Raw genomic sequence first — 12857 nt, forward strand, 5'->3', positions numbered from 1 at the left:
TGTGATCAACACGATAATGAAGGTCCCATACCCTTCATTTATCCTTAACTTCTCCCTCAATGTAGACAAATATCCAACCTTGAGCATTATCTAACCACTTGAGTTCCCACTTGAAATAATGAGGATATCCACTCCCTATTTCAAGTTCAAAAGCTCATACATGAGCATTTTCTTTAAAGAAGGTTAACCACCTTCCAAGGTTCATGAAAAGTAATTTTTCATGTCTTTAAAGAGTCCCTCCCCCTAAAGACATGGTGGTGACTTCTGTCATTGCACCAACAATGACTTGGAATCCCTAAACCTTTAGGAAACCCAAATTTAGAAGTTCTGAGGTTCAAATACTCAAAATTTGAAACAAACCTCAACCTAAACTTCAATGAAGCCTTCCTTAACCAATCCATCCTTGTTTTCACATGAAAACACCCTTTGTATGTATACAAATGTATTTTAGGGGTTTGGAATGGTTACCTAGACTCAAAGAGGTTCAAAGATGTTGAAATCAAGCCTTCCCAGCCAAAATCAGCAACTTGGATCGATTGGAGTTGGGTTCCAATCGATTGAACCTTTCTGAATCGATCCACTGATCGATTCAGACTACCTGGATCGATCGGCTGATCGATCCAGCGAGCTTCTGCTCGCGGGAGACTTGCCTTCTGAATCGATCCACGGATCGATTCGGGCACTCCAATCAATCCATGGATCGATCGGAGCTCTGATAGTTGCTGAAATTCCATTTCAGTCAACTTCAGAAACCCCTAGAAAATTCTACAAAAATCCAAAAATCATGAAATTTCGTGTAGACATTATTTAGGGCATACTTAATCATGGAAAAATAGCTTTCTATGAAAATACATCATATTTTCAAAGATTGACACAAACTTGAAAACTTGCAAAAACTTTAGTGTTTTTCTTCAGGTTTGTGTCTAACTATTCAATGGTGATTACTATCAAAAGATAGCCTTCACCAAAATTTTTGAAAACTTGCAAAAACTTTAGTGTTTTTCTTCAGGTTTGTGTCTAACTATTCAATGGTGATTACTATCAAAAGATAGCCTTCACCAAAATTTTCCAAAAACATTTTCAAAACATTTTCAAAACCAATATCCCATCATGTTCCTTGGGCATAATGCACATGACTTGTACATTAGCTTTCCCAATGATGGGAAAACACATAACTATGTGTTTTGATGAACCTAAAAACTCAAAAGAATGCACTAAATCAACATGTTGAGTTTTGTTCATCATCCTAACATCTCACTTGTATCTATTGTGGACAAAACACATACAAGTCACCTTATAGTCTTTGTGAGATGTAGATTTTGGTTTTTGCCCTAATCTAGGGATCATGCATATTTATCTAGGCATTTTAGAAATATTAGACATCCACCTAGGATGTCACTCGTTAATAAGTGTTGTTAAATTCCATTTGTCCTTAATTACAAGGAATTAAACTTAATGCATGATAATGTTATGGCATACATCAAAAGAAAATAATTTTCAAAAGAAAATATCCTATTACTACATGATGTATGAATGTCATGACATGGTATTTTTGAATTTTTCATAATAAAACATGAATGCAAAACTAGACATGATGTCATGGCATATGATGGGCAAACAATCATGGCAAGATTTAGCATAAATAAAATATACCTAGATTAACTATCTAAGTATCCTTAAAGTCTTAGTTAAACTTACACCTTAAACCTAGATTGCCCTAAAGTGCTACAAGAGAATGTCAAAGCCTAAATTGGCATTTCTAATTTCCTTGATTTAATGTATGCCAATTGAAAATAAACATGTCCTCAAATGTTGGCATATTCCATTTTTCCTCAAGAGTGATTACATAAATCAAGGCCCGGATTGCCTTAAATTTCCAAGAGAATACCAAAATCCCAACTTGGTATTTCTCAAGGTTTTCCCAATTTGTGCCATTTTAAGATAAAATCAATTTTTCACCATTAGACACATTTTACTCTTTCAAGGAGTAATCAATAATTCCATTTCATTTTCAAAGGTTAACTAAAACCTTGAAAATGCTCCTTGAGTGTCAATTTCCTCAAAGTTGGGTTAACTACCCTTCTAATCGGAGTTGACACTCTCTAACCCATCTATGGGGTAGAGAAGATGCTCCTAGGAACCCAACACCTATTGGTGCTCCTTGGATGCTCTAGGTACTCACTATGGATAACTTCCCTACATACCTTCCTAGTGACCTTGTTGGGCTTCTTAGAAGCCTTGGTCACATTTTCTAGGTCAACTCTAGGGATAGCTTCCCTTGTAACCTTCTTTGTAACTTTCTTAGACTTCTTAGAAGTCTTAGTCACATTTATTGCAAAAATACTCTTAGGGATAACTTCCCTAGTATTCTTGGCTTGACCACTAGACCTAGGGTTTGTTCCATAACTATATGGAACTCTATGGTAAGAGGGCACATCCTTCTTAGCCTTTGGTTTGTATCCCAAACCTCTATGGCCATTAGATGACCTTTGTGCTCCTAGACCTAGGCTATGCTCATTTTGCCCTTTTAGGATATTTTCCATCCTTTTTAGGGTCCTTTCCATTTTATCAAGCCTTGACCTCAAGACTTGATTTTCTATCACTAAGTCCTTAGTTTTAGATTTTTCATTTGATTCATGAGCATATTTGTTCTTGGGCTTGTATCTAAAATCTTTAGAGTTATTGCCCAAGTGTCTATCTACCTTCCTAACCTTAGGTTGGGTAGTTTTGGCATGTAGGGCCACATGTTTTTCCTTAAAGCCCTCATGCTTTCTATTCTTATGGTAAATTGCATTAAAATGATAAAAGTTAGAACTATCATGCTTTTTACCATAATGTAAAAGAGTAGGCTCAATAAATGTTACCTTCTTCTTTACCTTAGAGACTCCCCCTTGACTAGAGCTTCCTCCATGAGCCTTGACCACCTTCTTCCCCTTAGGGCATTGACTTTGGTAATGCCCCTTTTGATTGCAAGAGAAGCACACGATGTGCTCCTTGCTCTTCTTTGTTCCGGGGATGGTCTCCTTGCCCTTTTGTGCCACTTGGCCCTTCTTCTTGGCCAATTTAGGGCATTTGCTCTTGTAGTGCCCACTTTCCCTACACTCAAAACATATTATATGATTTTTATTTTTAATTGAAACATTTATACCTTCTTGTATAGGGATGGCACTTGCTCCTCCATTTGATATTTCTTGAATTTCGGAGGTGGCACCATCTTCTTCTTCTTCACTTGACCCGGATGTAGAAGCTTCTCCTTCTTCTTGATCCGGCATCACCAAAAATTGCTCCCCCTCAATCCTAGAGGTGGAGGCTTCATCATCTTGAACATGAAACAAGGAGTATGCTCCCTCCTTGTTCCCTTCGGTGCATTCCCTTGAGGATGAAGCTTCTTGGATTTCCTCTTCTTCGGAGGTTGAGCATCTCTCAACCTTGGAGTCCTCCTCTTGATCTTGCTCCAAAGAGTCACCCTCTCCGGATTCTTCATGATCTTGTACAGTGGAGGGGATCTCTTCATGAAGCTTGGCCAATTTGCTCCATAGTTCCTTTGCATCTTCAAATTCTCCAATTTTACAAAGGATGGTGCTTGGCAATAAATTGACCAAAAGCTTGGTCACTTTGTCATTGGCCTCGCACCTTTGGACTTGCTCTTGGCTCCACTTGCTCCTCTTGAGAACTTTGCCCTTTGAGTTTGTTGGAGTCTTGAAGCCTTCCATAAGAGCAAACCATTGCTCTATCTCCATCATAAGAAAATTTTCGATTCTTGATTTCCAAGAATCGAAGCTTGTAGATGAATATGGTGGAGCCACCCTTGTGTCAAATCCAAGTCCATCTTGGAATTGCATCTTGAAGTTGAGCTTGATAAAATCTTGAACTTGAAGAATTTTCTCCAACTTCTTCACCCTCTAGCTTTTCTTGTTATGCTTGACCCTTCCGGCGATGATTCCGGTGAAGAGCGGCCTTGCTCTGATACCACTTGTTAGGACCAAAAGTAGCTAGAGGGGGGGGGGGTGAATAGCTCGTCGCGTTCGCTCGGTGCTTGGCGTTGCTCGTTTCTTCAAGAATATGCAGCGGAAAATACAGAAACAATCACACAACGCTAACACGGTTGGTTTACTTGGTATCCACCTCACAAGAGGTGACTAATCCAAGGATCCACACCAACACACACACCCTCCACTAAATAAAACTCTCCTTTATGGTAACTACCAAGGGCGGAGAAGCCCTACAAGACTCAATACAAGAAGAGAGGGAAAGGATACAAGAAATACAAGCTTACAAGCTTACAATGAGTATAAACCCTAACCCTAGCTTCTCTTCTTGACTTTGATCCGCCTCTTGACTTGGAAAACTTCCAAGATCCTTCAAGAACTGGCGATCTGAGCTTTGTGAGTGCTGTGGAGGAGCTGGCGAGAAATCTGGAGTGAATCGGAGAAGAGATGCCGAAGGAAATGAACGCCTGCGGCCTTTATCGACGCCAACGGTCGGATCCCGATCGATTCGAATGTTCCCAATCGATCGGGGAGGCTTTGGATTGATCCATGGATCGATCCGAGTTTCTGAAACGCTGGATCGATCCACGGATCGATCCAAGACTATTGAGCGGCCCCCAATCGATCCATCGATCGATTGGAACATCCGGATCGATCCACGGATCGATCCGAGGCTCTGTTTTAGGGACCGGATCTATCCACTGATCGATCCAACACTTGTTTTTGCCCAAAACCAAGTTCCAAGCCTCTCAAACCAACATCCGGTCAACCTTGACCTGTTGGTACATCATGCCTAGCATCTGGTCACTCCTTTGACCTGCTAGGACTTCCCACCAAGTGTCTGGTCAATCCCTTTGACCCACTTAGACTTTTCTATTCATGCCAAGTATCTGGTCACTCCCTTGACCTACTTGGACTTCCCAACACCAGATGTCCGATCATCCTTGATCCATCTGGATTTTCCCTTGCCTGGCTTCACTCACCAGGACTTTCACCTAGCTTCACTCACTAGGGTTTTCCTTCTGCCTGGCTTCACTCACCAGGACTTTCACCTGGCTTCACTCACCAGGACTTTCACCTAGCTTCACTCACTACTTCTGCCTGGTTTCACTCACCAGGACTTTCACCTAGCTTCACTCACTAGGGTTTTCACCTGGTTTCACTCACCAGGACTTCCCTGTCAAGTATCCGGTCAACCTTGACCTACTTGACTCTTCTTCAATCAATTTCTTATTGTCAAACATCTAAACTCAAACCAAGACTCAGCTTGGTCACCCAGATCAACCTTGACCTGAGGGATGTTGCACCAACACTAAAGACCTCGAAGTCAGTCATTAGAAAATCTTTTTTCTACATTTGAACTTCATGAATCTAGATATACAGAGATGAAAAGGGAGTCTAATCAGAACATTACTCTAAAGGCAAGAACGGGCGATCTAGACCCGAAGCGTCATTTGATGAAGACGAAATGACTCTAATGGTAAGAAAATTTAATAAATTCATTAAATCTAATAAATTTAATAAGTCGCAGACAAAGAAACACTTTCGAAGCAAGAGAAAGGCCCGATGCTACAACTGCCAAGGGAAAGGGCACATCAAAGACGACTACCCAGAATTAAAGAAAAAGGACAAGGACAAGGGAAATAGACCAACAAGATCCAAGCACAAGAATTTGAAGGCCACATGGGATGAATCGTCATCCTCTGAGTCTGAGATCGAAACTTTCTCCAGATTAGCCTTACTGGCCGACCACAAAGAAGAAGATGAAAGCAGCTAAGAGATAAGCATCGATGAAGGGAAATGATCATCAGAGGAAAGCTGCGATGAAGGGGAGCATCAGATCACTAGGTAAGTGAGGTACGTGCACTATCTCCAGAACAGTCTTTTAATTTTATCAAAATATTTTCTAAAAATTTATGCAAATTATAAAAAAAAAGTATTGATTTAAAAAGATAATTAGCTAATGCATGTCCTATGATAATCTGAAATTAGAAAATGAGAAATTAAAAATACAATTAGAGAAATTGAAAGATAAACATGTATGTTCTAATTCCTATCAAAAACTAAAATTTAAAAATTATGAAAAATCAACTAGTATATTAGAAATTACCAGGGATAAATTAGAAAAATTCCTAAAAATTATGTTTCATCAAAATTTATGATTAATCTAGTAGGTAAGAATTTATATTGGATTTCAAGATCATGTTTAGACTAAAAAGCTTATAATTTTAAAATGTCGGAAAGGAAATTAAATATTAATTTTTTTAAAAGACTTTGTCTAGAAAATGGTTGTTGTTCCAATATCCAAGAATGTCTAGTGTCTCGCCACAACCTAGAAGCCAATTATTGAAATAAATATTTAATTGACTAACTGTTAAACAGTTGACTGGTATAATCTTTTAACAAGTTATTTTTTTAAAAAAAATAATTCTTTTCAAAATTCGGTCTATGTATTGAAATGATCACTTGTCAAATACCAAGTATGACTTTATGAATTTTAACATTCTATTTATTATTATGTACCCCTTTAACTTGACTCTTTATGTCAATTTTTTCATTTTTTTGATGTGATCAAAGGGGAAGGAATAAGTACACGTTTAAGGGGAGTTAGAATTTTTATCAATTTTGAATTTGCAACTAACTTGTTTAAATTCATTGCAACATTATAATATTATTATGCAATTTCATTACACTACTTATTTTATTATAATTTTGTTTGTTATTACCCTAAGTTGAACTTGGGTTGATGCACATAAAAAAGAACGAGATTGTTGGAATCCCGTGGTAGTTTTGATGTGATCAACCAAGTTAAAATTAGGTCATGTTGTATTTGATCCTTGTGTCTAAGTGTGCAGGAGCTTAGGAACACAAGAAGTCGAGTGGAAGACGCAGCTAGCGAGAAGGATGGCACGGGAAGGGAGCCGACGGGCTTGGTGCATCCAAAGGACGAGAGGCTGCAGAAGACTACACAAGTGGACGAGAAGGACGTGAGCAACGTTCTGAGGGGCGAGAAGCCGAAGCGAAAGCCTACTCTTGAAAAAGGCTGGAAAATGGGTTTGGGTGAGCCCTATTCTGGTTGGCCTAAATCACCCGAGTGAGAGGAGCAGCGAAAGAGCAAGAGAAGAAGCTTGGAGCTCGGTAGCTGCTGAAGCCTTCTGTTGGAATGCACCTTCAAGCTTTCATGGAAGGCGCATTCAAGCACTTGAAGGGGCCTTCAACCCTTCATGGAAGGCGCCTTCAATGTGCATGGAAGGTACCTTCGACTAGGCAAATTTTGTCGTTGGCAGTGGATAAAGTTTTATCCGACGGTGCCTTGCTGGACGCGCCTTCCACCATGTTGAAGGCACCTTCCAGCCTCGGATAAGATTTTTCAGGGGCTATAAAAAGACCCCTGAACCTAAGAAATAGACATCAACTCCTGTATTCTTTTCCTAGCACATTTCTGAGTGTTCAACGACTGTAATAGACTTCTCCTCCTACACGAAGGAGATCTTTTCAGCGCTTTCTTCTGTCTTGAATTAATAGTCACTTAAGTTGTAACCAAGTAACTCTTTTTGTGTCTTTTACTTATTAGTTGTTTAATTTTCTGTTTATAAGTGTACTACTAATTTGAGTTGAAAGATTGAGAAGAATTTTTGTTTTTATTTTTTCACAGGCAATTCACCCCTTCTTGTCGGCTACCAGCGGTCCAATACATCATCCAATAACAATAGTGCAAAGAAAGGTAAAGTTGATGATAACGATATAAGCAATGCAATTGAGCAAGTAACTCGAGCTATTATCAATTCAACATTAGAAATGGTTAAGTCATATAAACTTTCTATTTCTGAAAATGAAGTGTGGAGTAGTTTGTCGAATCAATTAAGTGTTGAGTAACATAAAATTTCTACATGTTATTTATATCTTGTTCAACGTCCAAAGATGTTAAGAGTTTTACTTAGATGTCCTTATGAATATCATAAAAACTTGTTATTATAAATCATGGATGGAAAGAATCTATTGCATTAGTTTGTTGTTTGTTATGTGATATATAATTGGATGATTATATTTGGATGCTATGTATTTGGATGATTTAGATATTTGTTTGACTATTATTATTTAATATAAGACTTGTTTCTGGATGATTGAATATACTTTATTCTTATTATGGTAGAATATAATAAAATGGATATTACTTTTAAGATGGTTCATTTTTTTTTACTTCACTCTTTTTTAGTTACTAAATTAAGTGAGGGATCTAGAGATTGCAAAGGACATTGAAACTTGATTAAAAAATAAATTGACAATATTTTTCTAGGAACAATTCAGAGTATCACTTCATATCTAAGTTCAGTGGATATTATTGAAGATGGAATAGTCAACAATAATTTTTTAATTGTAATTCTCTCCTATAAAGTTACAAGATGGTTTGATACACAAGTAGATTTTTTTTCTACTTAATAGATGATAAATGAATAGAAAGAGCTTTGATAACTGGCTATGTTTTTGGTAGGATTTTTAAATATTATTGAAGTTTAACAAAAGTGAATAAGAAATGTCTCGAATGCTGTAAAATAAAATTTATAAATAGAATAAAGTAATATTTTCTTTCTAAATAAATCAATATATGATTAATTAAATAGTAATATAAAAGAAATATTTTTTAATAAAAAAATAACCAATTAAAATAATGAGAGTATTTTTTTATTTTATATATTTAATCTTGATCTCTTTCTTTCCTACGTAAATACTTACTTTCCTTCCTCCCAATTGTTTTTTCACTGATTCTTCACCCATCCAAAAGAAACTTAAGTTTCGTGTCTGCCCTAGTTTATTTGATATTGGGTCAAATCCAGATTCGTACTTGACCCGACAAGAGAACTTGCCCAGGTCTGACGTAAATTGTGAGGGTGTGGGTTACGGCCCAATAAATTAACGACGTTAAGAAAAGGAAAAACCATAAAAGAAGACGTTAATTGAATCGATGGAGAGTTAGGGCTCGTTCGACCATGTCCGGAAGGAGCCGCATGCCGCCTCCGCACGCCCCCGTTCCTCCGCCGCCTCACCACGACGCTCCGCGCCCCCCTCTCTTCGCCGGCCCAGGTCTCCTGCCGATCCATCCAGCTGCGCTCCTCGAGGAGGCAGGGAGAGACGGCCCGCCCTTCGGCCTCCACGGCGGTCGACCGCACCCTCACCCGGCCGTCATCGAGGAGCACCTCGCCGTCCAGCACCAGGAGATCCAGGGCCTTCTCGCCGACAACCAGCGCCTCGCCGCTACGCATGTCGCCCTCAAGCAGGAGGTCGACGCGGCGCAGCATGAAATCCGGCGCATGTCCCACGCCTTCTCCTCTATGCAAGCGGATAAGGATCTGCAGATCCGGGAGGTACGCCCGATTTCGTACCTTGATCTATTGTTTTTGAATTGGGAAAACATATTAAGTTGCTGTTTTCTTTGCAAAATTACATCTGAGAAGGTTTATGAGAAGTCAGTTAAGCTGGAATCGGAACTTAGGGCAGTCGATGCTATGAAGGGTGAGCTGATACAGACACGTGGGGACATACAGAAGCTCACTGCTGCCAAGCAGGAGCTAACAGGCCAAGTGCAGGCGCTCACCCAAGAGTTGACTCGGACATCTGCAGATTTGCAACAGGCACCTGCTATCAAAGCTGAGATTGAAGCCACAAAGCAGGAAATTCAACGGGTGAGGTAACATTCAGAAACGACGCTAATGTTGTTGTATGTTAACAAGCCCTTTTTGATACTTTCTATTTTTGTGTTTTCTAATCAAGCTAAGCATGAGCATAGTTACAGCACGTTATACACAAAAAAATCTTATGGGAATATATTATATATTATGATAAAATTATATATTTCCTAGGGTTCATATATGGAATTTACCATAAAGCTTTCATACTGATAGTGAATGATTATCTCTACTTCAAATGGATATTTGAAATAATAATTTTTATAAACTGATTTCTGCAGACATTGTTAACATTTGGGTTTTATGTATTGTATTTCAGAAACAGATTATAGCCATTCATAATTTAGCGTAAACTAGTGTAGTTGGTGTTGTTACTTGCTAAAAACATAATCCTACATATGAAAAGCTAAACATGATAGACACCTTTGGGGTTACTATATCAAAATGATCTGCAAAAGATAAGTACTTCTTAGTTTTAATTCAGCTTAGTATTACTTTAGTTTTCAATTAATTAAACTTCTTATTCACCTATATTAAAGCATAAAAGGTCCTTGTTTTGATAGGATCTTGTGCTATGTCAAATTTGCTTCCTGCTTTACAGTTGAGATAGTTTTTTTTTTTGGTTTCTTGCTCAAGTCTGTGAATGGAGATTGGTGTATGATCTCATGGATGACTTCTTATCCCTGAGACAAGTCTTAATCATCTTAATTATGATAATTTGGTCTTGAAGTATGATCTTGAGGTATAGTTTGTGAATGTGTTCACAATCTTTGATATGACTCAAATCACATCTTTACATTAGAATTTCAACCTTGGTGCTTGGGTATGCTTTCTCTATTGCAAGCTGGTAAATCATAAGGAATATAGCCAAGAAAATGCATTGAAATTGCCATTTATTTTTTTATTAAAACATAATTGTAGGCCTAGAAAGGCTTTGCTGATCTAACCCCAGTTGGATATGTGTATCAAGATGGTTAAGTTTTCCCGCATGGCTTGTGTAATGTGCATATGGCTTGTATTTGGTTGGTTGCAATTACATTAGAATAAGTAAACTGTTTGCATACCAAAACTAATGAAAGCAAGGACTCAAACTTTAGAGAAATCATCGCCCCAAAAGTTGCAAAAAGCATACCTTTATCCCTCAAGTATTATAGTTATGAGAAAAGGCCAGGCATTTTGATGTCTATATTTATGTCAATCTGTTATTTTGAGAATTTGGGACTGAAGATGGCTTTAGATTTAGCAGTCCAACGTGGAAAGCCTAACCTGATAAGAAGAAGCTGAAGTAAAGCCTTTTTTGCCTGCTTCTTGTGCTCTTTGAAGTATCTTACTTGTCACCTCAGGCAGGAAGTTTTATTCTGTGGACAATAATGATATGTAGGGCTGCTATAGAGTATGAGAAGAAGGGATATGCAGAGAATTACGAACAAGGACAAGTGATGGAGAAAAATCTAATTTCAATTGCTCGGGAGGTTGAGAAGCTAAGAGCTGAGGTTGCCAATGCTGAAAAACGTGCCAGAGCTACCACTGCTGCTGGAAACCTAGGTGGGTTGTTGCTTATTTAATTTATGATCTGTCAGAATCCTTAAATATCAACATGTTTCTTCGATGTTCTTGTTATCTTGATCCTTAAATAACAACCATTTTCTGAATTGATTGAAGCTATTTCCATTTGGTCATCAGCTTAAATCATCAATGTTATACACAATCTAAATGAGCAATTAATGATTCTCAATGGCCAATGATTCATAAATCAATCTGCTGATGTCACCTTTCAGTTCTAGTACATCGGCTGAATTTCTCGAAAGCTTTAGTTGTTAGGGATTAGAGAAGACTCTGTGCTCTGGCTCTTAAGTGGTTTAATCAAAATGCAGATACTAACAGTTAATTGGAAAATCCTAGGACATCTTTGGTGGTTATCTATTGCCAATGTAATCTTACAGTCACGTCTTAAGATTAAAAGATGAATTTATAGAAAGAAGATGTACAAAAACTATGCAATCAGTCGAGAAACTCAGGATTGTTATCTTTCAGATCATCTGGATCTGTTAATAACTACTTTGGTCATTAGATGTGGTATAGACTTTTTATTTGGCTTTGGCTTTGGCTTTAGGTATGCTTTTCATTTTACTCCAATGGAAAGTGGAGCAAGATTATGAGTTCTCATGCCTTGTATAAATTAGGAGCCGCACAGGCAAGTAAACTTAAAATTAGCCACAGAATTCCTAGTGGAATTGTAGTTCCTGGCGGAATCTTTGTTACTAGTTCCTCTGCAATGATATATCATATACGCAACAATTTCATTAAACTTAATGTGTTTGAACCACAGCTGCTGGTTATGGTGGTAACTACGGCAATCCTGATCCCAGCTATGGCGGAAATCAATATCCTTATGGCTACGGAATGAATCCCGTAAGTTTTCTCACTGTATGTAATGCAAATTTGAATGGCCAAATGTGAGCAGAAGCATTTGTCTCTTTAAACCTCAGATCGCTGGAGCTGCTGATGCTGGCCCTCAGTATGGATCTGGATCCGGCCATAGTTCTTGGGGTGCATATGACATACAAAGAGATCACGGGCGCAAATAAGTAAATGATTCTATAAGAGAATCATCTCACTAATTCTACCATGAAGTGTCATTTTGATCCTGTGGATGCAAAGTAAATTGTTCCTGAGTTACAATTCAGAGTGTTGGTAGCCAAAAATGACAAGGCGCTCAAAGTTCTACCGAATATCTTGATTAGCATTGTCTATGTTCAAAAAAATTTCACTTGTAATGGGCACTTATCTTCTAAATTATGTAGTTGCTTTAAGTAATTGCATTACTGGTTATATGTTTGTTCCATTCTGGTTGTCGCTAATGATGGGTTTCTTCTGTTCTATTGTACTTTTGCAGTCTTTTGTTGAGTTCTATTGCCTTCGCATGAGGATCTCATTTTCTTAAACACATGATTTAAAACAAAGATAATCTGTTTATAGAATAAATGGACAAGGTACTTCTATTTTTTACATTGTCTTTATTCATTAAAACTATTTTTATATAAAATGGATATTGCTTGTATAAAATTTTATATAAAAAGTATAATAAATAAAGTTCTTATAATCTGAACTATATTATAGTAGGACAGAATGCAATTTTTAAATATATTAATCTGCAATAATTAAATGAAATCGGATTAAAATT

The 12857-nt window shown here is 37.7% G+C and overlaps 1 protein-coding gene across 1 annotated transcript; it reads left to right on the top strand.

The window, feature by feature from the left end:
* The first annotated feature begins 8930 nt into the window (after positions 1-8930).
* Positions 8931-12560, top strand: LOC122020866 (protein FLX-like 1). Its single transcript, XM_042578896.1, has 5 exons — positions 8931-9352; positions 9443-9675; positions 11055-11218; positions 12003-12085; positions 12163-12560. The coding sequence occupies exons 1-5, from the start codon at positions 8978-8980 to the stop codon at positions 12259-12261; spliced, it is 954 nt and encodes a 317-aa protein (XP_042434830.1). The 5' UTR covers positions 8931-8977; the 3' UTR covers positions 12262-12560.
* The last annotated feature ends 297 nt before the right edge of the window (positions 12561-12857 follow it).

The sequence above is a fragment of the Zingiber officinale genome, chromosome 9A (genome assembly GCF_018446385.1).
Source record: "Zingiber officinale cultivar Zhangliang chromosome 9A, Zo_v1.1, whole genome shotgun sequence".
In the NCBI taxonomy this organism is placed as follows: Eukaryota; Viridiplantae; Streptophyta; class Magnoliopsida; order Zingiberales; family Zingiberaceae; genus Zingiber; species Zingiber officinale.